Source organism: Helianthus annuus, chromosome 4 (genome assembly GCF_002127325.2).
Source record: "Helianthus annuus cultivar XRQ/B chromosome 4, HanXRQr2.0-SUNRISE, whole genome shotgun sequence".
Lineage (NCBI taxonomy): Eukaryota > Viridiplantae > Streptophyta > Magnoliopsida > Asterales > Asteraceae > Helianthus > Helianthus annuus.
Window position 1 is genome coordinate 56,402,025 of NC_035436.2, and position 27,566 is coordinate 56,429,590.

Below are 27,566 nucleotides of genomic sequence, written 5' to 3' on the forward strand. Positions count from 1 at the left end.
GTCGATTTTGAAGTTGATGTTAGTCTAATTAGGTTAATAGTGTGTGCATCTTGTGGTTGGTTTGAAGTTAATGTGAATTGTTGGTGTGTGTTCAAAAGAAGGTTGTGAATCCGTTGTTAGAGAAGCAACCAAAGCAGTTTGGGATCGGGGGAGCTTTGCCTCCTAAAAAGGATGTCCACATGTTTGTGAGATGGCCACCAGTTGTTCAAATTCAGAGGGAAAAGAGGAATCTCAAGCAATGTTTGAAGGTTCCACCAGCTTTGAAACAGTTTACTAAGACCCTTGACAAAAATCTAGGTATTTGTTTTGTCGTTTGTATTGCATTTTTTATTATCATTTGTGGTTTACTTTGTATTAATCTTAGGGTTTAAGAAAACTGAGAAGCAAACTCAACAACATATTTAACTTCATGATATCTATAGAATGTTGTTAAAGATGTTTCGTTAAGTTATATTTAGTTGTTTTAGAAAAGTTTGTATTAGTTTTTTTTTGGTCCCAAAGTCTGAGGAAATTGCAATTTGTTTGTCTTTGTAAGGTATTGAATCTCTTTGTAAGAGCATGTAATTTAGTTATATGTTGTTTGAAGTTCGGTCATTTTGTTAACTTAGTGTTGGTTTTTGCTATTTTTTATACAGATATTGCAAGGTTGGCTCGAAATGTGAAAAGAAGGTAATTTTAGCTGGAGAATTGGAGGAAAACCTTTGGTGCGGTTCTTTGGTTCGGTAGTATAATTCTCTTTACAAGTGTTAGCAAAGGTATGTTATATAACTACAATAGTTTGTTTAACTTTTTTATGAATTGACCGTTTTGACCCGTTTATGGGTGACATGGATGAGCAAATGGTACCAGGTACCATTTGCCGTGGTCTGGAACGTCGCCAAACAGGTTGATTTTCTTAGCGATACATATAATCAGCCGATTATATTGGCTGTTATCTTGTGAATATTAGTATTAGTTGTATTTGATTTGGTGTATAGCTGTCATATATTTCTGTTTCCTATTTTACGGGTGTATCATTCCCTATTTAAAGGGTTCTCTTATTCAATGGAATTCATTCAGAAATTTATGCAATAAACTCTTTTATGGTATCAGAGCAATTCTGATCACCTTCCTCTCTTCCGTTCTTTTTTTCCTTGTTCTCGGATACGTCCGATCATAATCATGTCTAAAGAAACTGTCGAGCAGCCAACTACCCATCCCTTCACCCATCCTATTCCGTAACAAACATCCAAACCAAAATCAGAACCCTAGACGGCACAAATGTTACCCATTCTACATGGGTAAAGATTTTTCGTCTCCATGTCGTCGCCTACAAAGTTTCTGATCATATCGACGGGACTGCTGCTCCGGCATCTTCATCTGCTGACCATGATGCCTGGAAAGAAATCGATGCATTGGTTCTCCAATGGATATACAGTACAATATCCGATGACCTTCTGAAACGTGTCCTGGACAGCAAAGCTACGGCTCATGCTGCTTGGACAAAACTAGAGAAAATTTTTCTCAGTAACAAGAAGGCACGGGCTGCTTCGCTAGAAACAAAGCTCTGCAATCTCACCTTGTCAGCGTGTTCCTCCATCGAGGACTATTGTCAGCGTTTGACTGACTTGGCCAACCAATTAGCCGATGTAGACATCCCTATCACCGACTCTCGTCTAGTTCTTCAACTAGTACGAGGCCTTCCTGCTGAATACAATACCACAGCGTCGCTAATCAATCAGAATGGTGTTGATTGGGACCAAGCCGTGACTATGCTTAATGATGAGGTCTTGCGTTTGGAAGCACAAAAAGGTACTCAATCTACTGTCTTGGCCGCCACATCTCCTCATACCCCCCACCTCCAACCAACCACTCGAACCAAAACTCACAGCCTTCGGACCCTAACTCTTATTCCACTCGTGGACGGAACCGGGGCCGTGGGTCTTGGAACCGTTGGGGTGGCAGGGGACGAGGCAATAAACGACCACCTTACACACCGTGGCCCGGTCATCAGCAGCAACAATCTGGGTATCCCAACTGGGCCTGGTGGACACCTCCACCATGTCCTTATCCGACCCAACAACAATGGCAGCAATGGCAGCCCAACAGCAGCCCCGTTCAGCAGCCTACAGCTCCTACCCAGGCCCACTTTTCCGGTGTTCCACAGCAGCAGTTTGGAGGATCCAGTCCATCCCCACATGGAGTCTACAATGCACTGAGCCCTTCGGACCTTAGCGCTGCATTCAGCAATATGCAGATGAATTAGCCCTCATCCTCTTGGGCTTCAGATCTCATGGATACAGGGGCCAAATCACATGTCACGAACAATCAAGGTAAGTTACTAATCCCACATTCTTCTCCTGTTTGTAGTAAGTTATTGGTGGGCAATGACAATTTTTTTTTACCAATACACGGATCGGGAACGGGTTTCCACTCCCTACCCAACCGCACCTATGTCCTACCCAATGTTCTTTACAGCCCACAAGTCATCAAAAATCTTATTTCTGTCAGACGTTTTACTCGTGATAATCAAGTTTCTGTTGAGTTTGACCCCTTTGGTTTTTCCTTGAAGGATCTCAAAACTAAGAAGTTGTTATCCCGCCACAACAGCACTGGAGATCTTTATCCTTTCACTCAGCCGCAACTACCTCCTCAAGCCACGTTTCTTGCTTCAACCAGTCTCTCCTGGCATGATCGTCTGGGTCACCCAGGGGCTCAAGTTTTAGACCTTTTAAATCGTACTTTTAATTTTCATTGTAATAAGAGTAAAAACTCACATGTTTGCAATTCTTGTCAACTTTCTAATAGTAAACGATTGCCCTTTCATGCTTCTAATACTTTTACATTTGCCCCATTTGATATAATCAATTGTGACTTATGGACATCTCCAATCACGAGTAAAACAGGATACAAATAATATATATGGTTTGCATCGATAACATTTCACACTTCGTGTGGGTGTATCCTCTTAAATACAAGTCTGACACATTTCCTACCTTTGCCAGATTTCACCGTCTAATTGAAACACAATTTCATCGTAAAATTAAAACATTTCAATGCGACCTAGGGGGTGAATTTGACAACCTAGCCTTTAAAGAGTTTGCAAACCAACACGGCCTTCTATTTCGGTTTGCGTGTCCCCAAACCCTCTTCCCAAAATTGTCGGGCAGAACGGATGATTCGTCGCCTTAACGACATCATCCGCGCTATGCTCATTCATGCCAATCTCCCCCTCTTTTTTGGTGGAAGCCCTACACACGGCCGTTTACTTGCACAATATTTTACCTACTAAACGTCTAAATTTTTATACCCCTACCTTTGCCCTTTACCTTCGTCATCCCGAGTATGAACACCTACGAGTGTTCGGGTGTGCTTGTTACCCAAACACCTCCGCTACCCAACCACATAAATTGCATGCACACTCTATTCGATGCATTTTTCTTGGGTACCCACTAGACTTTCTCGTGTATCGATGCTTTGACTCAACCACTGGCAATGTACACATCTCTCGCCATGTGACTTTCAATAAGCACGTTTTTCCTTACACCATTCCTCAACAGCCCTACCGCATATAATTTTTTGGACGACACCTTTCCCCCGGGCTTTACTTTTCATCAGCCTATCCCCAAGCCGAAGCCATCCATTACAGCCCCTTACCCCATTACCTATAGTCGGCGCCCTAGACCACCTTCGGCCCAACAACAGCCTGCCCCAAACAACCCACATATACCCGACCCAAACCCAACAACCCCATCTTCCTTCCCTGGACCCGGCCCAAACCCTCCAACTCATCCTCCCACATCCGGCCAGCCCGTACCACATCCACCTCCCATTATTCCCCCAACCAACTCACACCCTATGACCACCCGCTCCAAATCTCGGTCCACAACCCAATCGGCCTTTACTACCACAAACATCTCTCCCATACCCACAACTTATGCCAAGGCCCTATCGGATCCTAATCGGTTAAATGCTATGCAAGCCGAATTTACTACTTTACAGGATAATGAAATGTGGGAACTAGTTCCTCGACCTACGGATCGTCCAGTCATCCGATGTATGTGGCTTTTCCGCCACAAGTTTAAAGCTGATGGTTCACTGGAACATTATAAGGCCAGACTAGTTGTTAATGGGAATTCTCAGACAGTGGGCCTTGACTGCGAGGATACATTCAGTTCAGTTGTAAAACCGGCGACCATTCGGACAGTTCTATCACTCGCAGTCTCACGGTCATGGCATGTCCATCAGTTGGACGTGAAGAATGCTTTCTTACATGGGGAACTTAATAAAACTGTCTTCATGCATCAACCTCCAGGTTTCTATGATAGACGGGCTCCGAGCTTTGTGTGTCGTCTGAAGAAGTCACTTTATGGGCTCAAGCAAGCACCCCGGGCTTGGTACACCCGCTTTGCGTCCTATATTACTTCTCACGGGTTTCGTAGCAGTGCCTGCGACAACTCTCTGTTTATTTATAATCGGGATCCGTCTAACATTGCTTATTTACTATTGTACGTCGATGATATTATTCTTACTGCATCTAATGACACTCTCTTGTATGATATCATTGCCACTCTATCACAGGAGTTTGTTATGACTGACTTGGGACGATTGCATCATTTTTTGGGAATTAAAGTCTCCTAACAATCCCATGGTATTTTTCTTTCACATGCACAATATGCAAAGGATATTTTTGCTCGGGCTTCGATGTCTTCATGTAAACCTTGCACAACTCCCGTCGACCTCTCGGCCAAACTAAGCAGTACCGACGGTCCCCTGTTTTCGGATCCTACTTTATATAGAAGCCTTGCTAGAGCTTTACAGTACCTCACATTCACGAGACCTGACATCTCCTACGCTGCTCAGCAGGTCTGCCTATTTATGCATGAGCCTCGAGATTCTCACTTTGCTTTCATGAAAAGAATCATCCGGTATATTCAAGGAACACTTGATTATGGTATACGTATCATTAAATCAACATCTCATTCTTTGGTGGCGTACTCTGATGCTGACTGGGGTGGTTGCCCAGACTCACGGCGCTCCACATCAGGTTACTGTGTTTTCCTTGGTCATAATCTGATCTCTTGGTCCTCTAAACGACAACCTACTGTATCTAGATCTAGTGCCGAGGCCGAATACAGGGGTCTTGCTAATGTCGTAGCTGAAGCCACATGGATACGCAATTTACTGCTTAAGCTACACATTCCTCTTCAACATGCATCAGTCGTATACTGTGACAACGTCTCAGCTGTGTATCTTTCCAATAATCCAGTGCAGCATCAGCGAACGAAGCACATCGAGATCGACATACATTTTGTTCGGGACAAGGTTCGCGTCGGTCACATTCGGGTGCTTCATGTACCTTCCTCACTGCAATATGCGGATATTTTCACCAAGGGGCTTCCACGGCAGCTGTTCCAGTCTTTTCGCTCCAGCTTGAGCGTATGTCCACCACCCGCTCAATCTGAGGGGGTGTCTTAGCGATACATATAATCAGCCAATTATATTGGCTGTTATCTTGTGAATATTAGTATTAGTTGTATTTGATTTGGTGTATAGCTGTCATATATTTATGTTTCCTGTTTTACGGGTGTATCATTCCCTATTTAAAGGGTTCTCTTATTCAATGGAATTCATTCAGAAATTTACACCATAAACTCTTTTAGATTTTGTTTCGAATACCGATGTATATTGATGTATCTTGAAATATCTGTGTATATTCTAATTGTAATATTGATATTTATTTTGTGTTTTCATTTTTTTACAGTAGCTTGAATGCTTGGTGTTGCGTTTTTATGATTTGTGAACAAACGACGTCATTTTTTGAAGTTGATTCAATTTGTTTTTTTCCAGCAACTTGATGTTGATTATTATGATTTGTAAAAAACAGGGTTTTTTAAGGTGATTCATTTTTTCCAGTAGTGTGTTTTACGTTATTATGATTTTTGAACTAATGGAATCGTTTTTCATCAATATAAATCGTTTATTTCTTGTTGTTTGAGGTTGCATTTTTATGATTTTTGAACAAATGACATCACATCGATTTTGAAGTTGATGTTAGTCTAATTAGAGGAAAAGGAGGATCCTCAAGCAACATTTGAAGGTTCCACCAGCTTTGAACTGTTTACTAAGACCCTTGACAAAAAAATCTAGGTATTAGTTTTGTCATTTGTATTGCATTTTTTATTGTCTTTTGTGGTTTACTTTGTATCATTCTTAGGGTTTAAGAAAACTGAGAAGCAAACTTAACAACATATTTAACTTCATGATATCTATAGAATGTTGTTAAAGATGCTTCGTTAAGTTATATTTAGTTTTTTTAGAAAACTTGGTATTAGTTTTTTTGGTCTCAAAGTCTGAGGAAATTGCAATGGGTTTGTCTTTGTAAGGTTTGGATCTCTTTCTAAGAGCATGTAATTTAGTTATACGTTGTTTAAAGTTCTGTCATTTTGTTAACTTGGTGTTGGTTATTTGCTATTTTTTGATATAGATATTGCAAGGTTGGCTCGAAATGTGAAAAGAAGGTAAGTTTAGCTGGGGAATTGGAGGACAACCTTTGGTGCGGTTGTTTGGTTCGGTAGTATAATTCTTTTTACAAGCATTAGCAAAGGTATGTTATATAACTACAATAGTTTGTTTAACTTTTATTATGAATTGACCATTTTCACCCGTTTATGGGTAACATGGATGAGCAAATGGTATTGAGTACCATTTGTCGATGAATTGACCATTTTGACCCGTTTATGGTCTGGAACGTTGCCAAACAGGTTGATTTTGTTTCGAATCCCGATGTATATTGATGTATCTTACATATCTGTGTATATTCTAATTGTAATATTGATATTTATTTTTTGTTTTCATTTGTTTATAGTAGCTTAAATGCTTGATGTTGCGTTTTTATGATTTGTTAACAAACGACGTTGTTTTTGAAGTTGATTCGTTCTTTTCGAGCAGCTAGATGTTGTTTATTATGATTTGTAAAAAACGGTGTTTTTTTAAGCTGATTCATTTTTTTTCCAGTTGTCTGATTTTACGTTATTATGATTTTTGAACTAATGGTATCGTTTTTCATCAATCTAATTCGTTTATTTCCGGTAGTATACAGATATTGCAAGGTTGGCTCGAAATGTGAAAAGAAGGTAAGTTTAGCTGGAGAATTGGAGGAAAACCTTTGGTGCGGTTCTTTGGTTCGGTAGTATAATTCTCTTTACAAGTGTTAGCAAAGGTATGTTATATAACTACAATAGTTTGTTTAACTTTTTTATGAATTGACCATTTTGACCCGTTTATGGGTGACATGGATGAGCAAATGGTACCGGGTACCATTTGCCGATGAAGTGATAATTTTGACCCGTTTAGTGGTCTAGAACGTTGCCAAACAGGTTAATTTTGTTCGAATACCGATGTATATTGATGTATCTTGAAATATCTGTGTATATTCTAATTGTAATATTGATATTTATGTTGTGGTTTCATTTTTTTACAGTAGCTTGAATGCTTGATGTTGCGTTTTTATGAGTTGTGAACAAACGACGTTATTTTTTGAAGTTGATTCAATTCGTTCTTTTCCAGCAGCTTGATGTTGATTATTATGATTTGTAAAAAACAGTGTTTTTTAAGGTGATTCATTTTTTCCAGTAGTGTGATTTTACGTTATTATGATTTTTGAACTAATGGCATCGTTTTGCATCAATCTAAACCGTTTATTTCCTATTGTTTGAGGTTGCATTTTTATGATTTTTGAGCAAACGACATCGATTATGAAGTTGATGTTAGTCTAATTAGAGGAAAAGGAGGATCCTCAAGCAACATTTGAAGGTTCCACCAACTTTGAACTGTTTACTAAGACCCTTGACAAAAAATCTAGGTATTAGTTTTGTCGTTTTTATTGCATTTTTTATTGTCTTTTGTGGTTTACTTTGTATCATTCTTAGGGTTTAAGAAAACTGAGAAGCAAACTCAATAATATATTAAACTTTATGATATCTATAGAATGTTGTTAAAGATGCTTCGTTAAGTTATATATAGTTGTTTTAGAAAACTTTCTATTAGTTTTTTTGGTCTCAAAGTCTGTGGAAATTGCAATGGGTTTGTCTTTGTAAGGTTTGAATCTCTTTCTAAGAGCATGTAATTTAGTTATATGTTGTTTAAAGTTCTGTTATTTTGTTAACTTGGTGTTGGCTATTTGCTATTTTTTGATATAGATATTGCAAGGTTGGCTCGAAATGTGAAAAGAAGGTAAGTTTAGCTGGGGAATTGGAGGACAACCTTTGGTGCGGTTGTTTGGTTCGGTAGTATAATTCTTTTTACAAGCATTACCAAAGGTATGTTATATAACTACAATAGTTTGTTTAACTTTTTTTGTGAATTGACCATTTTCACCCGTTTATGGGTAACATGGATGAGCAAATGGTATTGGGTACCATTTGTCGATGAATTGACCATTTTGACCCGTTTAGTGGTCTGGAACGTCGTCAAACAGGTTGATTTTGTTTCGAATCCCTGTATATTGATGTATCTTACATATCTGTGTATATTCTAATTTTAATATTGAGATTTATTTTTTCTTTTCATTTGTTTTACAGTAGCTTAAATGCTTGATGTTGCATTTTTATGATTTGTTAACAAACGACGTTGTTTTTGAAGTTGATTCGTTCTTTTCGAGCAGCTTGATGTTTATTATTATGATTTGTAAAAAACGGTGTTTTTTAAGCTGATTCATTTTTTTCCAGTAGTCTGATTTTACGTTATTATGATTTTTGAACTAATGGTATCGTTTTTCATCAATCTAATTCGTTTATTTCCGGTAGTATACAGATATTGCAAGGCTGGCTCAAAATATGTGAAAAGAAGGTAAGTTTAGCCGGAGAATTGGAGGAAAACCTTTGGTGCGGTTCTTTGGTTCGGTAGTATAATTCTCTTTACAAGTGTTAGCAAAGGTATGTTATATAACTACAATAGTTTGTTTAACTTTTTTATGAATTGACCATTTGGACCCGTTTATGGGTAACATGGATGAGCAAATGGTACCGGGTACCATTTGCCGATGAAGTGATCATTTTGACCCGTTTAGTGGTCTGGAACGTCGCCAAACATATTGATTTTGTTTCGAATACCGATGTATGTTGATGTATCTTGAAATATCTATGTATATTCTAATTGTAATATTGATATTTATTTTGTGTTTTCATTTTTTTTACAGTAGCTTGAATGCTTGATGTTGCGTTTTTATTATTTGTGAACAAACGACGTTATTTTTTGAAGTTGATTCAATTCGTTCTTTTCCAGCAGCTTGATGTTGATTATTATGATTTGTAAAAAACAGTGTTTTTTAAGGTGATTCATTTTTCCAGTAGTGTGATTTTACGTTATTTTGATTTTTGAACTAATGGCATCGTTTTTCATCAATTTGAATCGTTTATTTCCTGTTGTTTGAGGTTGCATTTTTATGATTTTTGAACAAACGACATCGATTATGAAGTTGATGTTAGTCTAAATAGAGGAAAAGGAGGATCCTCAAGCAACATTTGAAGGTTTCCACCAGCTTTGAACTGTTTACTAAGACCCTTGACAAAAAATCTAGGTATTAGTTTTGTGGTTTGTATTGCATTTTTTATTGTCTTTTGTGGTTTACTTTGTATCATTCTTAGGGTTTAAGAAAACTGAGAAGCAAACTCAACAACATATTAAACTTCATGATATCTATAGAATGTTGTTAAAGATGCTTCGTTAAGTTATATTTAGTTGTTTTAGAAAACTTTGTATTAGTTTTTTTGGTCTCAAAGTCTGTGGAAATTGCAATGGGTTTGTCTTTGTAAGGTTTGGATCTCTTTCTAAGAGCATGTAATTTAGTTATACGTTGTTTAAAGTTCTGTCATTTTGTTAACTTGGTGTTGGTTATTTGCTATTTTTTGATATAGATATTGCAAGGTTGGCTCGAAATGTGAAAAGAAGGTAAGTTTAGCTGGGGAATTGGAGGACAACCTTTGGTGCGGTTGTTTGGTTCGGTAGTATAATTCTTTTTACAAGCATTACCAAAGGTATGTTATATAACTACAATAGTTTGTTTAACTTTTTTTTTTATGAATTGACCATTTTCACCCGTTTATGGGTAACATGGATGAGCAAATGGTATTGGGTACCATTTGTCCATGAATTGACCATTTTGACTCGTTTAGTGGTCTGGAACGTCGCCAAACAGGTTGATTTTGTTTCGAATCCCGATGTATATTGATGTGTCTTAAATATCTATGTATATTCTAATTGTAATATTGATATTTATTTTTTGTTTTCATTTGTTTACAGTAGCTTAAATGCTTGATGTTGCGTTTTTATGATTTGTTAACAAACGACGTTGTTTTTGAAGTTGATTCGTTCTTTTCGAGCAGCGTGATGTTGATTATTATGATTTGTATAAAACGGTGTTTTTTTAAGCTGATTCATTTTTTCCAGTAGTCTGATTTTACGTTATTATGATTTTTGAACTAATGGTATCGTTTTTGATCAATCTAATTCGTTTATTTCCGGTAGTTTGAGGTTGCATTTTTATGATTTTTGAACACACGACATCGATTTTGAAGTTGATGTTAGTCTAATTGAACAAACGACATCGATTTTGAAGTTCATGTTAGTCTAATTACGTTAATAGTGTGTGCATCTTATGGTTGGTATGAAGTTAATGTGAAATTTTGGTGTGTGTTCAGAAGAAGGTTGTGAATCCGTTGTTTGAGAAACACCCAAAGCAGTTTGGGATTGGGGGAGCTTTGCCTCCTAAAAAGGATGTGCATATGTTTGTGAGATGGCCACCAGTTGATCAAATTCAGAGGAAAAGGAGAATCCTCAAGCAACGTTTGAAGGTTCCACCAGCTGTGAAACAGTTTAGTAAGACCCTTGACAAAAATCTAGGTATTAGTTTTGTCGTTTGTATTGCATTTTTTATTATCGCTTGTAATTTACTTTGTAGTATTCTTAGGGTTTAAGAAAACTGAGAAGCAAACTCAACAACATATTTAACTTCATGATATCTATAGAATGTTGTTAAAGATGTTTCGTTAAGTTATATTTAGTTGTTTTAGAAAACTTTGTATTAGTTTTTTTGGTCTCAAAGTCTGAGGAAATTGCAATGGGTTTGTCTTTGTAAGGTATCGAATCTCTTTGTAAGAGCATGTAATTTAGTTTATATGTTGTTTGAAGTTCGGCCATTTTGTTAACTTCGTGTTGGTTATTTGCTATTTTTGATATAGATATTGCAAGGTTGGCTCGGAATGTGAAAAGAAGGTAAGTTTAGCTGGGGAATTGGAGGAAAATCTTTGGTATGGTTCTTTGGTCAGTAGTATAATTATCTTTACAAGCGTTAGCAAAGGTATGTTATATAAGTACAATAGTTTGTTTAAATTTTTTTATGAATTGACCATTTTCACCCATTTATGGGTAACGTGGATGAGCAAATGGTACCGGGTACCGCTTCGGAACCGGTACCGCATTTCCCAACCGACTTGATTCGGTTCTGACATTTAGTTTTTTCGCTACCGACCCGCTACGGTACTGGTTCGGTACTGGTTTTTACCTTCAAATATTGACACTGGTACCCATTTTTTATGATTCTCGGTACCCATTGGTACCGAATTCATCTCTACATGTATGTAGTGTGATCATGCCAATTGGCCCCATTGTTTTCAACTTTGTTGGAAATTTAGCAAAGGACAAATGAACTAAACATAAATTGTCCCTGGAGTTCAAACATAATTTGTCAATAAAGTTCTGCCTTTTAAACAACTAACACATTATCATCTGGTATACGTATAGTTTTGTGCATTTGCAGGACCGTTAAAGGATTTTGAACACAAGAATTAGGCTGCATTGTTAGTTCTTAGTCAGTTCATTGTTGCGGGTATTAATCTTATATGTTATACCTTGTATTGTTTGTTGAAACTCACATCTATTTTAATTTATAGTATCTGGATTTTATAGCTCTTCATTTTAGAATGTATAGACGTTATCTAATATATATATATATATATATATATATATGAAAACTTAGGTTATGAAACTCATATTTTGATTAGTTATCTAATTTTTTCAACAATTATTATGAAATATACTTTACGGACACCTGTTGAAAAAAGAAAAATATAACTTATGTACTTAATCATTGATGTTAAACATGTTTTTGGTTTCATAATATAAAAAAGATAGATATGATTTTTAAATAATAGTTATCATATATGTTAAATTCAAAGGATGATAATGGTTTGAAATATAATTCAAATATATGTATCAGTTAGTTATTAACATATTCCCAGTTTAGGTAAGCTTATGTTTACTTAGATATGTAGGTGTTTGTGGCTAACACAAGTGTAATTCGAATGTGCATGCTTCTTATGATGTTGCAATATTGTTACTGCACGTGTTATTCTGTTGCGGTGTTGTTGTTAGACGTGGCAAATCGATCTTCGAATAAAAGATGATGAAAAACGATTGCAATGGACGACGTTGTTGTTATCTCTTTTACAGACGTTGTTAACATTGACTAATTCACCTTCTTCATCATGCAATTTTTCATGTATTAATATATATTTATATTTATTTTTTTACATAAAAAGATTCACAACCCGTAAGTATTCACGGGGGATAACCTAGTTATATACAAATTAAATCTAGAAGTTAAATATGGGAGGCATACACATCAGACGAAAAAAGAATCAACATATAATATTCCATTTGTCTCCCATTCTGGTTTCGAGATGAACATTAAACGAAAAGAAAAGGAATATATATAATATTCCATTCATTTACCTTTTCTTTGAATTTTTTTTATTAAGTTATTAAAATTCTGTTTTCCAGATTTCAATCCCATAATAATGGATACGAAAACAGAATTGATTAATCAACATATGCTCTGATACCACATGTTGTTCAGTTCTGTTTTAGGCATAATGGAAAACATGAATAACATACCTGATTGCAGCACTACAGGCCAGTGGAGAATCCAGATGGAGACGTAGTAATAGTGTTTGACATGATTGTCAACTTGGTCTTGTTCCTCCTTAGGGTGCAATCTAATGATGGTGATGATGAAAACCGATAAAGGGTAATCGGTTGAGGAGGGGAGGTCGATTGATGTTATGAGAGTAATTAAGTTGTGTGTCTAACTTTAGAACCTCTACATAAGTCTCCTTATATTTGCACCCAAGAGGAAATCCTAATTAGTTAATAAGGGTAATAAGGCCATCAACAATTACCAACTAATTATTTAATAAGTTATTATATATTTTGATCTATATAATGTAAACGATTATAATGACTACTAGATTAAATATTACATCATAATATATTTAATCTTACAAACTTTTAGTTGTAAAATTAAAACGGTCATATTATTATCTCAAAAGAATTCTGATAACCAACTTGGTTTCTTTTTTCACCTAGGCCTAATTTCACATAAATGGGTTGCAACGTTGTCATCACAAGTCAACCTGGCTTGTGAGATCATCAATTGATTTATAGACCTAATTCACCCATACTGTTGAACGCATTTCATTAAATGACTATGTTACCCTCCTATAACTTCAAATTTTCATATTTACCCATAAATATTGGAACGCCAAATAATGACGGATCTAGAAAATTCTTATAGGGGTAACGTTTCAAAAAAAGATAACAAAATCGAAAAAACGTCAAATTTTTCTAAAATTTACACTACCGTCGGATCGTAAAGAGGTAGCGGAGGCTACCCCTTATTGTAAGGTAGGTCCGCCCATAAAGCCAATAACACTTGATAACATTTTAGCAAATTTTAAGATAAATATAAAAGAAAACATAAATAATTTTTGTAATGCACGCCCGTGTACATAACAAAGCTGATGATTAATCATCCAGAACTAACATTAGAACTTTGCTGATGCATGGTACTAACTTAATTTTTGTTCTTCCGTTTTTTCTTAGACGACGGCTGACCTGATGCTGCGATGTACATTTCAGCATCGATTTCATCATTAGCAGATTTCCTATCACCAAACTCCTTTGCTTTGTCACTTAAAAAGTATTCACCAGTGTCTAGTTGCATGTCAACCTGAAACAGTTATTGAAATTATTTCTAAATCAGACCCTATTTTAGCTTTTCTATTGGTGGGATTTACTGAGTATGACGATGATTTCTAAATCAAATTTTCTAACCTTGCTTGGTGGTTGTGGAGAAAATGGTGTATACTCTTTATTCTCTTTAGTCTTAACTTTCTTTTGTTTAACATTTTTCCTGAGGAACAAAACAAATATCAACTTTTTTTAAACCGAAAAAAAAAGAAGCAAAGATTAACTCATTTGACCAAATTTCTCTTAAGCAGATTTTTTATATCTTACATTCTTACCTACAATTAAAAAGAATAACCTAGCTCATTTAAAAATAACCGGGGTATAGATGGGTCTTACCTTTGATTAGGGTCAGATTTTCCAAGACTTTTAGGTCTACTTTTGCATGTTACTGATGCTTTATATGTTTCTATTTTTTTTTGAAAGGTGTACTTCACAACAGACGGTTAATACATATCCGTAAGACGCAGGCCTGCCCCATTTCTGTCCTAAGGACTATGTTGTCTTAACGGGATCCACACCTCTGTAGAAATGAGACATAGCTTTCTCCGAGAAAATTTCCGACCCCCTGCCACTTGACAGGAGTTGCACCCTCCACACGAATCGACCGCCTGTTGTGAAAGAGCGACCCACTAGAGTAAATGCGCCGTAATAGAAAACTTGGGTTCCCTCAGGCTTGAACCGGAGTCCTAACCATCCTTAAGTTGGGAATAACCCCAATGCCTCACCTTTGATGGAGGTGGGGATCAAACCTGAGACCACTCCAGAGAGCCGGTTATGGGCCTGTGCGGGTGGTGCCACCGCACAGGGCCCATAATATCAGAGGGCCCAAAATGTTTAAAAGATATATGTATATTTTGTATATAAATGTATTGTAGAACTGACATACACAAATAACTATTCAGCTCAATGGATGCAACACTTGGTTATATATGTGTTGGTTCCAAGTTCGAATCCCACTAGCTCTAGTTTTTTCTTTTTTGTTTTTCTTGGGTTACTTCATGTTTTGTTTGGCCCCATAAGAAGGTGAAAGGCTCCATAAAACTTATTTTTAACCTCTAGCTTGGAATTTTCAAAACCTTCATTTATTTGTAAGTTTTTTTCTCATTTAACTATCTACATAAAAAAATTACAGATTTTCTTGTTTAAATTTATGAATTTTCACAAAATTTAATTTTGGTTTCCTTTGATTTGTAAGTTCTTTTTTTTTCTCATTTAACCATTTATATAGAAAAAGTTTACATGTTTTGTTGTTTAAATTTGTAAGGGTTTTTTTTTTCTCATTTAACCATTTACATAGATCATTTAAAGGGCCTAGATTTATGAGCCAAACATGTTAAAGCCCAATTGTTTCGAAGCCCAACTATTTTTGCCAATCAAATTCAGAAACCCCCCGGCCAGCTGCTTTAGTGTGTAATGAATTAATGACTTGGCCCAAATCAATAAACAAACATAATGGATTAATGAACAGGGCCCACATTTTTTATCTCGCACAGGGCCAAAAAAATTTCTGTGATTTTCGGAGACAGCCCTGGACCACTCACATGGCAGAAGTCCTTTCCACCATTCCACCAAAGGGTCATTGGGTTATATGTTTCTATTTGATACGTTGTCTTAGGATGCTTTATATGTTTCCATTTTATTATGTTACCTTTTTCATCACTTTCTTTGTTTCTTGGTAACTTCATTTATTTATTTATTTATTTATTATTATTATTATTATTATTATTATTATTATTATTATATATTTTATTATTGTTTTTCCGCTATTCGTTTGGAGCTGAGAGTCTCTCTGAAAACAGTTTCTCTATCTCCAGAGGTAGAGGTAAGCAGTGGCGGACGCAGAAATTTTTTCATGGGGGTGCGAAGTATTTTTTAAAATCTTAGGCCCCGAGGTATATAAAATAATTCGGTTCTTATCGGGTTGGGTTGGGTCGGGACAGGTCATGTAAAACAAAAGAACATTAAGCTAAAATTTATATAATTAACAAAAACACGTCAAATGTTATTACAAACATATTTAAAATGTCACCCTACGGATTATATTTTTGAAATATATTCAAAACATCATTTCATTAAGTCTCAATACGTATTAGCTTATTTTATCAAATAAAAATACATCTTCAGAAGAGAATTTCCTACATAAGAAAAACAAAAAAGAACGGCAAAAATATATCAAATAATAACGTGATAAAATAAATTAATAAAATATTATATTATCTAAGCCAAATTCAATATATAATACGTAAAATACTATAGTCAAAACTAAAAATTGTAGTTAACATAAGGACTATATTTGATAAATGAATTATTTTAGTTGAAATAGTTACTTCATGGTTAAATATAGATTGTGCCAATGGTGAAAAGACATGACCATGTATGTAGATAAAGAAGTAATAAAGAAATAAATATAATATAAAAAAGTAGTAGGGGGCGTAGAGTGTTAAGAGAGAGAATCCCATATTCACCTAAACCATTATCATTTTCTTTATCCATCATCATCTTCCATATTTTTCTTTCTAAGTTTCAGACTCACCGGAGCACAATAATACCTCGGCATTCCGGTAAACTCTTAAAAATTACATCATAAATCTTGTCTTTTAACTTTTATTACAGATTTGCCGAGTTCAAGGGGTGCGATTACAAAATTTCAAGGGGTGCGCTTGAGATTTTCATTCACGCATAACATTAAAAAATAAAAATCAAGGGGTGCGCCCGCCCGCCCACCCACGGCTAACTCTAGGTCCGCCCCTGGAGGTAAGGTCTGCCTACATCTCACCCTCCCGAAACCCTACTAGTAGCTTCGCTATATTTATGGGATTTTTGGGGTACGGTTGTTGTTATTGTATTTAAAAATAACCGGGCCAAAATTGAAAAGGTTAGATCAAATAATATTCATCATGAGCACCTATCGAAAAACATAGACGGTAAATACAGAAAACGCGCATCAGATCAACGGTGGTAAAGAATGGTCGTGTTTTTAAACGACAAAAAAACATCCGGATATATATACTCACTTTAATATTACACAGCGGATGCATTTTATTCAACATACATTCTTCTACTATCTTTCTTACTTGTTTCAAGCCTTTAAATGAACCCATAGCAGATACCGAGTTTCCCTGTGCATCAACAAGTAAAAAGCAGTATAAATGGTAGATCAGACATAAATAGTTTGTTTTTTTATAAAAAAACAATTTTTTTTAATAAACATCGAAAAGTCAAACCTGAACAAGAATATCGCAGTTTGTCAAAATCTTAAGTGCCTGCATTCCAAAAAGCACATATCAGACATGCAAATCTACTACTTCTAATAAAGCAAAATAATCTTTAGCCACTTGTCATTAGCTTAACCCATCAGTTGACACGTGGCTTTGTATTGTTTCCCCAATTTTTCTTTTGAGCGGCAAATTGAATACACGCTTTGTATTCTTTGTTTCTCAGACCAAAATAATTTCCTAAATCCCACACAATCATTCTCTCATCTTCTCTCAAAAGAGTTTCCATCTGATCAAAAACCCTAGATCTATAACGCCGCACATTTCATCTTCTTCAATTGATTTCTTCAATCCTCTTATTTGATGAGTCGAAGAATTCTTAAATCGGTAAGTTTTTAGCCACAATCCTGCAGTTTTGAGGTTACTCTGAATCACAATTCTCTGTCGTATCTTGGTGAATCGAAGAATTCTTAAATCAGTAAGTTTTTAGCCACAAATACAATCCATCTTATTGTCTAATTCATCCGGTTTTTGTATTCGTTATAGTTCGATTCAGGTTATATTAATGTTTTTGTTCAATCGTAGTGTGGATTTTGGGGGGTTTTTAAAATTCGGAAACCCTAATGTTGAAGACCGATGGTACTGTATGTTTGATGTATGTTTAATCATTTTTTTTGTAGTTGATTCATGCATTTTGATTCTGATTGGATTTTGACCTAATAAGCTGCTTCTCGAAACCCTAGAATCTATCGTCGTTTTGTTCATCACTCTATCTCATGTTTGGTCAATATTCAACAGGTATTTTCATGGTCGTCGTGTGCGTTCTAACCACCGAAAAAAGCCTCCGAAATGGTAATCTATATCTTCAATTTGTGAACAATCCTTTTTTAATTTATAAGTTTTTTATGTTAAAGGCTATGGTTCCGACAAGTTGATCCTGAGCAAGTTGCTAGGCGTTGTTCATCTTAGTTCGATATCTCTACAGAGCTGGTGCAACTTGCAAGATCAGGTAATTGGAAATTTGTTTGAAAAAAAAAACCCTTATATTTTACAAAAAAATGGTATCAAGTTGCATATCTATTTTTATTCATATTGTTGTTTTTACTTTATAATACAGGTGGGGAATTTGATTTGATTGCAGCAGTTAGTTGCAAGTGAGTTATTGATTAATGTTTTTTTGCAAGTGTTCTTATGGTTTGTATATTTATCATCTTCAATCCAAGTTTATTGAACATGTTTTAATCCAGTCTTTTGTACATTGGTTGGAAATGTTTGCCAGCTCTCAAAATCAAAATGACCTGAATGGCCTTCCAACACACGACTCTTGGTAGGGCTATTTTTGGAATTTTTTCAAATTTTGAAGAAATTGATCGTTAGAATTGATTTATTTACTTCAAATTCAAATGCTACTCAATTAAGAGCATTAAACCTCATTTAATTGACATAATTTGAATTTGAATTTGATTTTGACTTTGATTTTGATGGATACAATTATGAGGATTTTACTCTAATTTGTTACAATTTTGCCATATTTGACTATTTTTCCTTTTTTGGGATTTTGTAGGTGGATCTTAAGTTGAAGATATGTAGAGTTGTTTCGGTTCGAAAAATTCTTTTATTCGAGAAGCTAAATCTTATTTTCATGGTCGTCGTGTGCGTTCTAAGCACCGAAAAAAGCCTCCGAAATGGTAATCTATATCTTCAATTTTGTGAACAATTCTTTTTTAATTTATAAGTTTTTTATGTTGAAGGCTATGGTTCCGACAAGTTGATCCTGAGCAAGTTGCTAGGCGTTGTTCATCTTAGTTCGGTATCTCTACAGAGCTGGTGCAAGTTGCAAGATCAGGTAATTGGAAATTTGTTTAAATAAAAGAAATAGCTAGAAAAGAATGTCAACTGCTTCATTTTTGTTGCATACAGCAACCTTCTAAACAACATTAATAAAAAATGGTATCAAGTTGCATATCTATTTTTATTCATATTGTTGTTTTTACTTTATAATACAGGTGGGGAATTTCATTTGATTGCAGCAGTTGGTTGCAAGTGAGTTTTTGATCAATGTTTTTTTGCAAGTGTTCTTATGGTTTGTATATTTATCATCTTCAATCCAAGTTTATTGAACATGTTTTAATCCAGTCTTTTGTACATTGGTTGGAAATGTTTGCCAGCTCTCAAAATCAAAATGACCTGAATGGCCTTACAACACACGACTCTTGGTAGGGCTATTTTTGGAATTGTTTCAAATTTTGAAGAAATTGATCGTTAGAATTGATTGATTTACTTCAAATTCAAATGCTACTCAATTAAGAGCATTAAACCTCATTTAATTGAGATAATTTGAATTTGATTTTGACTTTGATTTTGATAGATACAATTATGAGGATTTTACTCTAATTTATTACAATTTTGCCATATTTGACTATTTTTCCTTTTTTGGGATTTTGTTGGTGGATCTTAAGTTAAAGATATGTAGAGGTGCTTCGGTTCGAAAAATTCTTTTATTTGAGAAGCTAAATCTTATTTTCATGGTCGTCGTGTGCGTTCTAAGCACCGAAAAAAGCCTCCGAAATGGTAATCTATATCTTCAATTTGTGAACAATTTTTTTTTAATTTATGAGTTTTTTATGTTGAAGGCTATGGTTCCGACAAGTTGATCCTGAGCAAGTTGCTAGGCGTTGTTCATCTCAGTTCAATATCTCTACAGAGCTGGTGCAAGTTGCAAGATCAGGTAATTGGAAATTTGTTTAAATAAAAGAAACAACTAGAAAAGAATGTCAACTGCTTCATTTTTGTTGCATACAACAACCTTCTAAACAACATTAATAAAAAAATGATATCAAGTTGCATATCTATTTTTATTCATATTGTTGTTTTTACTTTATAATACAGGTGGGGAATTTCATTTGATTGCAGTAGTTGGTTGCAAGTGAGTTATTGATTAATGTTTTTTTTGCAAGTGTTCTTATGGTTTGTATATTTATCATCTTCAATCCAAGTTTATTGAACATGTTTTAATCCAGTTTTTGTACATTAGTTTTTTGTACATTGGTTGGAAATGTTTGCCGGCTCTCAAAATCAAAATGACCTGAATGGCCTTACAACACACGACTCTTGGTAGGGATATCTTTGGAATTGTTTCAAATTTTGAAGAAATAGATCGGTAGAATTGATTGATTTATTTAAAATGCTACTCAATTAAGAGCATTAAACCTCATTTAATTGAGATAATTTGAATTTGAATTTGATTTTGATGGATATAATTATGAGGATTTTACTCTAACTTATTACAATTTTGTCATATTTGACTATTTTTCCTTTTTTTGGGATTTTGTAGGTGGATATTAAGTTGAAGATATGTAGAGGTGCTTCGGTTCGAAAAATTCTTTTATTCGAGAAGCTAAATCTTATTTTCATGGTCGTCGTGTGCGTTCTAAGCACCGAAAAAAGCCTCCGAAATGGTAATCTATATATTCAATTTGTGAACAATTCCCTTTTAATTTATAAGTTTAAAACATCAACTTTAAAACATCAATTGTTTCAAATTTTTGTCAAACTAAAGACAAGCATTTGTTAATGATTTACTTTGTATTATTAATGCCACATGATTATCTAAATTTTAATCCTAATGATTGTCATTAGAATAATATTACTTATATGTTTAACCAATCATATAGGTAAAGCAAAATGTACCCTCGGTTGGCACTTCCAGTTTGAAGAAACATATCCTCCCGAAGAAAGGTCAAACATGGAGTTTTCCCGTAGATGCTAAAAAATTTGACTTTACACGTAAAGGAGAATATAGGCTGGTATGATTTTTCGTTTCTTAAACTTTTGATTTACATTTTAGTAATTATTAACTAATTTTAAACAGCTTTGATTTTTAATGTACGTTGTTAAATGCAACGTCTTCCTGTCGAGGTTGCTAATCGAGCCGGGTTTACGAAGAAGAAACATTCATTGAAAGTTCAGAACTTGGAAGGACATGTTGTTGTTTACACAGCCAAGACTGAAAAAAACGGATGTGCGAAACGTTATTCGGTCGACAACTAACTGGGAAAAATTTATGGCTGACAACAACTTGATTGATGGTGTGATGCTTGATTTCACCTTTGTTACTTCAAAAAACACCATAATCTTGAGAAACGTCTGATCCGGTTAGTAAAACTTTATATATCTATTATTCGTAGTTAACTGGTGGTTGATATGAACTAAGCTTTTGTTTGTTGGTTAACGTTTGTGTTTTGAACAAGTACTTTTGTTTATGTTTATTATCGTATGCGTTGATATGCTACTCATTGATGTTTTCAATATGTATGTCTATAACTTAATTATACCATTTTGTTTGTATGAAGCGATATTGGATTTTGTTATGATAACTAATATATATCTTCTAAATGTTACCTATCAAAGTAAAGATTAAGTTTCAATCATGATATGAAGCCATGTTATTTAAAGGTATTAATTAAATTTAATTGGTTTTGGAAATCAATTTGATCTATCCAGTGCATATTATTTTTAAAATTTTTTTTCCTAATTTATGTAAAGACATTATAATTATAAGCATAAATCTAAGCAATGTAAACATCTATTATTTTACATACAACCCACCTAATAATTTTACAACGGACTTTAAAAGGATATTTAGGAAACAAGTCATTTGGATACAATGTTTTATTTGATCAATAAAGACACATGAATATTTTTTTACACAGACAATTTGAATTTCCAAATTAATTTATTCTTAAAAACAAAAAATTTGAATTTAAAAACCACAATAAGGTAAAATTTAGTACTTTCTTTTATTTTTTAAATCAAAGTATATATATCTTTAAGGTTTCGAATTTGTTAAAAAACTTAACATTAATAATTTATATTGTATTTTTAATCTTTTTCGTTTGTTAATATAAATTTATAAAATATTTTGTAAATCAAACAAACTATTGAAATTTGTCTCTGTAATTTTGAGTATCTCGTGTATGTTTACCAATGTATACTCCATAGTCGATACATAGATTTATTTTTTAATTTGAGTTAATGATTTTGTTTACAAATTGACAATGTATTATTATAAAGTAAGATTTTACCTAATATGTTTAACTTTTATAGTTTAAAAAACCACTTTTATAGTACTATTAACATTAACATTATTTTTGGGAACTGCTTAATCAAATAAATTTGATTACCTTGATTTGATTAATTTAGTAAATGTTCAGAATCAAAATTTAAATTTCAAATTTCATTGCTAAAATTTTTAACCACCATCTATTATAAATACTTCTCTTTCGTTTTCTTTCATTCACATCTAACATTTGGAGTTTCTGTGAATCGAATTACGATCAAAGGTATGGGTATTATCCATTTCATCATTCATCAATTTATATTAATATCGACCTAACATATTATGCTTTCTTTTCATCTGTTTTTTTTTTTTGGTTTTGGTAAATTTTTTGTCTCTAATCATAGATAGAAATTCTGATCAACCTTTTTTTAACATATACATAAACTATTTTATTTGATTTGTTATATCTTCTATTGTTATATCTATTTTATCATATACATAAACTTTTAATGTATATTACAATTACAATTCGTATTTGTTGTTAATTTTTTCATTGTTATAATGACATTATTATACATATATGTATGGTTTAAAGTAACAAGTAAAATTAACGTTCTTATATGTTTTAATACAATTTTTAAGATGGTTACGTGTTTCTAATATTAAGGTTAATTGCCTTTATTGTTACACATAATCACTTTCTATTATAAATTTTTAGTCTCATCATAGATAGAAATTCTGATTACATTTTTTTAACATATACATAAACTATTATAAATTTTTATATCTTCCATTGTAGCAAAAGTATATCATAAAATGGACAAGCTTGGGTCTGAATTGATTGTGGACGAAATTTTCACAAGGCTGCCTGCAAAAACTATAGGCCGTTTCAAAGGTCTTTCCAAATTTTATTGTAATGAACTGTCAAATGATAATTTTGAGATTATGCATTGTCGGCGAATTCTAAGTTCGCTACAAAAGAAGCTTCTCTCCTTAAAAGATAACTCAATTGTTGTTGACAACATAGCAGGCGGGAATTTGCAAGCCGATACAACCAAAACCAGAATTTCTCCATTGAATGTCCATCCTTCTTTCTTACGTGTTATAGTGTCCTTTAAAGGTCTGCTATTAATTTGCAATGAAAGGTTTTGTTGTGAGCTCATACTTTGGAATCCAACAACAAGGCGCTTTAAATTTTTGGCTGATGACTACTTTGATCGTAATTTCGAGCGAAACGCTGATACTGGTGGAATGTACTTTGACGACTCGAACGATCTCAAAGTTCTTCACATCAGACGTTGGCGTAATTTTGTTAATGCTCGAGTTTACTCACGTCGTCGTGAGTCATGGAGAATGATAAATTCATTGAACGTAACTAATTTTGCTTCAACATATTACTCATGGTCTCCCGGAATTTATTCGGGGAAAAACATATATTTCATGGTTTCCAGTTATTGGTTTCCACCAGGTGAGAGACACATAGTAGCTTTCGATGTTCTTTCCGAAACGTTCAGCACTCTTTCTTTTCCCGAGGTTTTGGAAGTGAATCCTTGGCAAGGACATTTTTTGAGCATTACAATGAAGCTGCATGTGATTGTTGTTGGACGGTCTGATAAGCTATTTGCTGATTTGTTCAAATTTGAAGATGAGGCTTGGATCAAGGTGTTTTCTTTCAATACGCCTCATATTGTTGATTATATTGAAAGGCGTCGAAGGACTAATATAATTCAAGACAACAAGTGGCTCATAACAAGCATTTGGGGTGATATTGTTGAAGTTGACCTTTGCAACGAATCTTTCAAGTACCTCGAACATGTTGATGACTACACTGGTCCGAAAGGAGCCTTATTTATCGAGACCACTATGTCGCCTATAGTTTAGAAAATTTTATTTTATTGTTTCAAGTTTTTTTATATTATATCCTTCTTAACTTGAATAACTAAAGACCTTATTATATTTTCTTTTTTCATTGGTTTAATACAATATTTGAAGTTATGTGTTGACCTCATTTCTTTTTTTGTCGGTTTGTAATATTTAAAAAATAATGAAGGTTTCATATACAAATACTTAATGTGTAACGAACATCATGTAGATGTACTATTGGGACGTGCTCAAATCTCTCAAAATATTAGGCTTAACAAATCACACTTTAACGCTTCTATGTTTAAATTATTTTATGTGTTTAGTTGGTATTTAGCCACCCGCGAAGCTCGCGGGGTCTTAGGCTAGTTAAGTTCATAAAAGAAAGAAAGTGTGTCCGAAACAAGAGTAACAAATGTAAAAAAATAAACATTTAACAAATATCCGGGCTGCGAACACTTTCTTTGTCTATTATAAAATATCATGGATGATTAAGAATATACACCTGATTGAAATGTATTATGCCATTTTATCATATCTAACTTACATTGTATGAGGCAGGGACTACTGCCTGCATTATCCAAAGTGTTCCCAGACTCTGAACACAGGTTCTGTTTAAGACATATCCACCAGAATCTGAAGAAGGATTGGCCTGGTGATGTGTACAAAAACTTGTTGTATGGAGTAGCCAGCAAGACATCAATGCCATATTTTCAAAATGCAATGGAAGAAATGAAGATTGCAGAGCCTGGTTTCCATGAAAAGCTATCAACTATCCCAGCAAGCAGTTGGTCAAAAGCACACTTTTCAGGTAGGGCCAAATGTGACATATTGTTGAATAATATATGTGAAGTGTTCAATAGGCAGTTGATAGGAGCCAGAGACAAACCTGTAATCACATGTTTAGAGTTCATAAGAGTGTATATGACCAAAAGAATTGTGAATGTAAAGAAGATTCAAGCTAAAGCTCATGGTCCATTAACTCCTCATGCTCAAGCAGTGTTTAATAAGATCAAAGAAGAAGCCTCACAACTCAATGTTTTAATGGTGGATGCAGTACAGTACCAGGTATGTTTAGAGTTCATAAGACCCTTTACTAGGTGAGTAACTCAATGTTTGAATGTTGGATACTGATTTTGTGTAGGTGAATAGCTCAAGATCCCAGTGTGTTGTTAATATGAAGAACAGAACATGCACCTGCAGAAAGTGGGATTTAACTAGCATGCCATGTAAACATGCAGTGGCTGCTATCAATGATATGGCCAGAAATGATATTAGAATAGGGGTGCCAGAAGAATTGGTTGATGAAGTGTATTGGTTATCCACATGGAAGAAGGTTTATGAGAATATGATTAATCCAATTCCCGGGCCTGAGAATTGGATACCCTCACAATGTCCCACCAAACTTCTGCCTCCCAAACACCATAAGCAGGTTGGGAGGCCACAAAAGAAGAGAAAGAAATCAGTTGGTGAGGCTGAAGTTGAAGCTCATTTTGATAGTGAGGGAAAAATGACCAAGAAGGGCAATACAACCAAGTGCAGTAAGTGTGGAAATTTGGGACACAACAGTAGGACATGCAAGGGGCAGGGTGGGGAGAATGTGGAGAATGTTGTACATGCACCAAATGAGAATCAAGTTGTAGGTGGAGAAAACAAAACCAGGAAGAAGTGTAGCAAGTGTGGAAGTTTGGGTCACAACAGTAGGACATGAAAGGGCTAGGGAGGGGAGAATGTTCAAGAATCTCAAACTGTATCACAAGGTGCACCAAGTGAGAGTGAAGCTTAGTTAGGTTGATTTCAATGGTTTAAGACTTGTTTATGTATGGTTTAAGACTTGTTTAAGACTTGTTTATGTATGGTTTAAGTATGGTTTAAGACTGCAGTTTATGTTTGTAATGGTTTAAGACTTGTAATGCAGTTTAAGACTTGTAATGCAGTTTATGCAGTTTATGTATGTAGTTTATGTTCAAATGCAGTTTATGCAGTTTATGCAGTTTGTGTATGCAGTTCTGTTTGTGAAGGTTCTGTTTGTGTATGCAGTTTGTGTATGCAGTTTGTGCAGGTTCTGTTTGTGTATGCAGTTTGTGTATGCAGTTTATGCAGTTTGTGTTTGCAGTTTGTGTTTGTGCTGCAGTTTATGCAGTTTATGTATCATACACATTGAGTCTCAACCAACTAAATTTCATTAAACGTATCAATACAAAGACATCCAGTTAATGTATCAATACAAACATGGAAAACCCTAACAATCTACTTCCAATGAGCATCATCATTTGACCATTCGGAGTCAGAAGAATGCTCCCCCGGGTACGGATCATGGTACCAATCATCCTCCGGCGGTTGAACTGCACATTCCCACCTATCCCTTTCTAACTCTTCTGAGTCGTAGTCCGCTGCTGGATCTGGAAGAGATGCTTCATACTCTGCTTTCAACACTTCTATCACAGCATCATAGTCATCAAACCACTCTTCCTTCAGCACAGACGGCACTAAGTCCAACTCATTGTCAGCCACTTCCTCAACCAATTCGTTATTCTACACATCAACGACAACATTCATAGCATTAAAGTGATACTAACCAAAACTTGTTCAATGCTCATTCATACATTAACCAAAACAAGACACATAACCAACATTCATTACATTAGGAGACTCTTACATTAAACTAAAAATACACATAAACAACCACAATCATTAACCAACTAAACAATAAACACATCTTCAAAAACATCACTTCGTTAGCTTTCTTGATTGCAAAACCATCTTTCTTTTCCATGCTCCTTAACAATGCGGGTATTACCTTCTCACAAGTAGAGCATGAATTTGAAGGTGGAGATGAAGGTGTATCAGCCCACCTTATAAATCCACAATCTTTCTTCTGTAAAAACAAATCAATCAGGAAATAGCCATATAACTTCAATCTTTCTTCTATAATTTTAACTTACACAGCATAAGAAGTGTCGATTTGGGTTAGCTTCCGTCTTTGATACCTTGTACCACGTAGGTGCACCACAAGAACACAGGAATTGTGAAGCTTCGCCACCAGCTGATTTCTTGTTGGAGCTTGAAGCTGATTTTTGAGACATCTTCACAATAGTTTAAGACTGGATCGATCGATTAGGGAATTGGGGTTAGGGTTCCTATCAGATCAGTGTTCTTTTGAATCAGTTTGATGAATTTAGGGGATAAGGGATTATTTGTATAAGGTCATTAAGGGTATATTGGACATTTAACAATAGTCAAACAGTCAAACAGACGGAACCTTGACAGAAGGACTCAGAGTGTTATGAATTTATAAAGTCAGGGGCTCAAAAAACCAAAAATTTAATTTAGGGGATCAAATTGATGTTTGGGACATACCATAG

General features: G+C 34.7%; 3 protein-coding genes across 3 annotated transcripts; 2 read left to right on the top strand and 1 right to left on the bottom strand.

The window, feature by feature from the left end:
• The first annotated feature begins 4,683 nt into the window (after window positions 1-4,683).
• On the top strand, window positions 4,684-5,457 carry LOC110933430 (retrovirus-related Pol polyprotein from transposon RE2). Its single transcript, XM_022176653.1, has one exon. The coding sequence runs from the start codon at window positions 4,684-4,686 to the stop codon at window positions 5,455-5,457; it is 774 nt and encodes a 257-aa protein (XP_022032345.1).
• A 2,603-nt stretch (window positions 5,458-8,060) lies between these two features.
• LOC110936468 (60S ribosomal protein L7a-2-like) lies at window positions 8,061-11,816 on the top strand. The gene is made up of 6 exons (XM_035989323.1): window positions 8,061-8,064; window positions 8,181-8,214; window positions 9,897-9,930; window positions 10,680-10,881; window positions 11,220-11,253; window positions 11,798-11,816. The coding sequence occupies exons 1-6, from the start codon at window positions 8,061-8,063 to the stop codon at window positions 11,814-11,816; spliced, it is 327 nt and encodes a 108-aa protein (XP_035845216.1).
• A 2,075-nt stretch (window positions 11,817-13,891) lies between these two features.
• LOC110933432 (KRR1 small subunit processome component-like) lies at window positions 13,892-17,571 on the bottom strand. The gene is made up of 6 exons (XM_022176654.1): window positions 17,431-17,571; window positions 17,292-17,330; window positions 17,142-17,186; window positions 14,335-14,342; window positions 14,152-14,230; window positions 13,892-14,047 (listed from the first exon to the last, which is right to left on the bottom strand). The coding sequence occupies exons 1-6, from the start codon at window positions 17,569-17,571 to the stop codon at window positions 13,892-13,894; spliced, it is 468 nt and encodes a 155-aa protein (XP_022032346.1).
• Window positions 17,572-27,566: the final 9,995 nt, after the last annotated feature.

Excerpts from the sequence above, each read along its gene's own strand:
- LOC110933430 (XM_022176653.1), top strand. The coding sequence starts at position 4,684 with ATGTCTTCATGTAAACCTTGCACAACTCCCGTCGACCTCTCGGCCAAA.
- LOC110936468 (XM_035989323.1), top strand. Across the intron at positions 8,215-9,896 it reads GCTCGAAATGTGAAAAGAAG|ATATTGCAAGGTTGGCTCGA; the intron begins GTAAGTTTAGCT and ends TTTTTGATATAG. Across the intron at positions 10,882-11,219 it reads GACCCTTGACAAAAATCTAG|ATATTGCAAGGTTGGCTCGG; the intron begins GTATTAGTTTTG and ends TTTTTGATATAG.
- LOC110933432 (XM_022176654.1), bottom strand. The coding sequence starts at position 17,571 with ATGGAAACTCTTTTGAGAGAAGATGAGAGAATGATTGTGTGGGATTTA. Across the intron at positions 17,187-17,291 it reads ACTGCGATATTCTTGTTCAG|GGAAACTCGGTATCTGCTAT; the intron begins GTTTGACTTTTC and ends GTTGATGCACAG. Across the intron at positions 14,048-14,151 it reads CTCCACAACCACCAAGCAAG|GTTGACATGCAACTAGACAC; the intron begins GTTAGAAAATTT and ends TAACTGTTTCAG.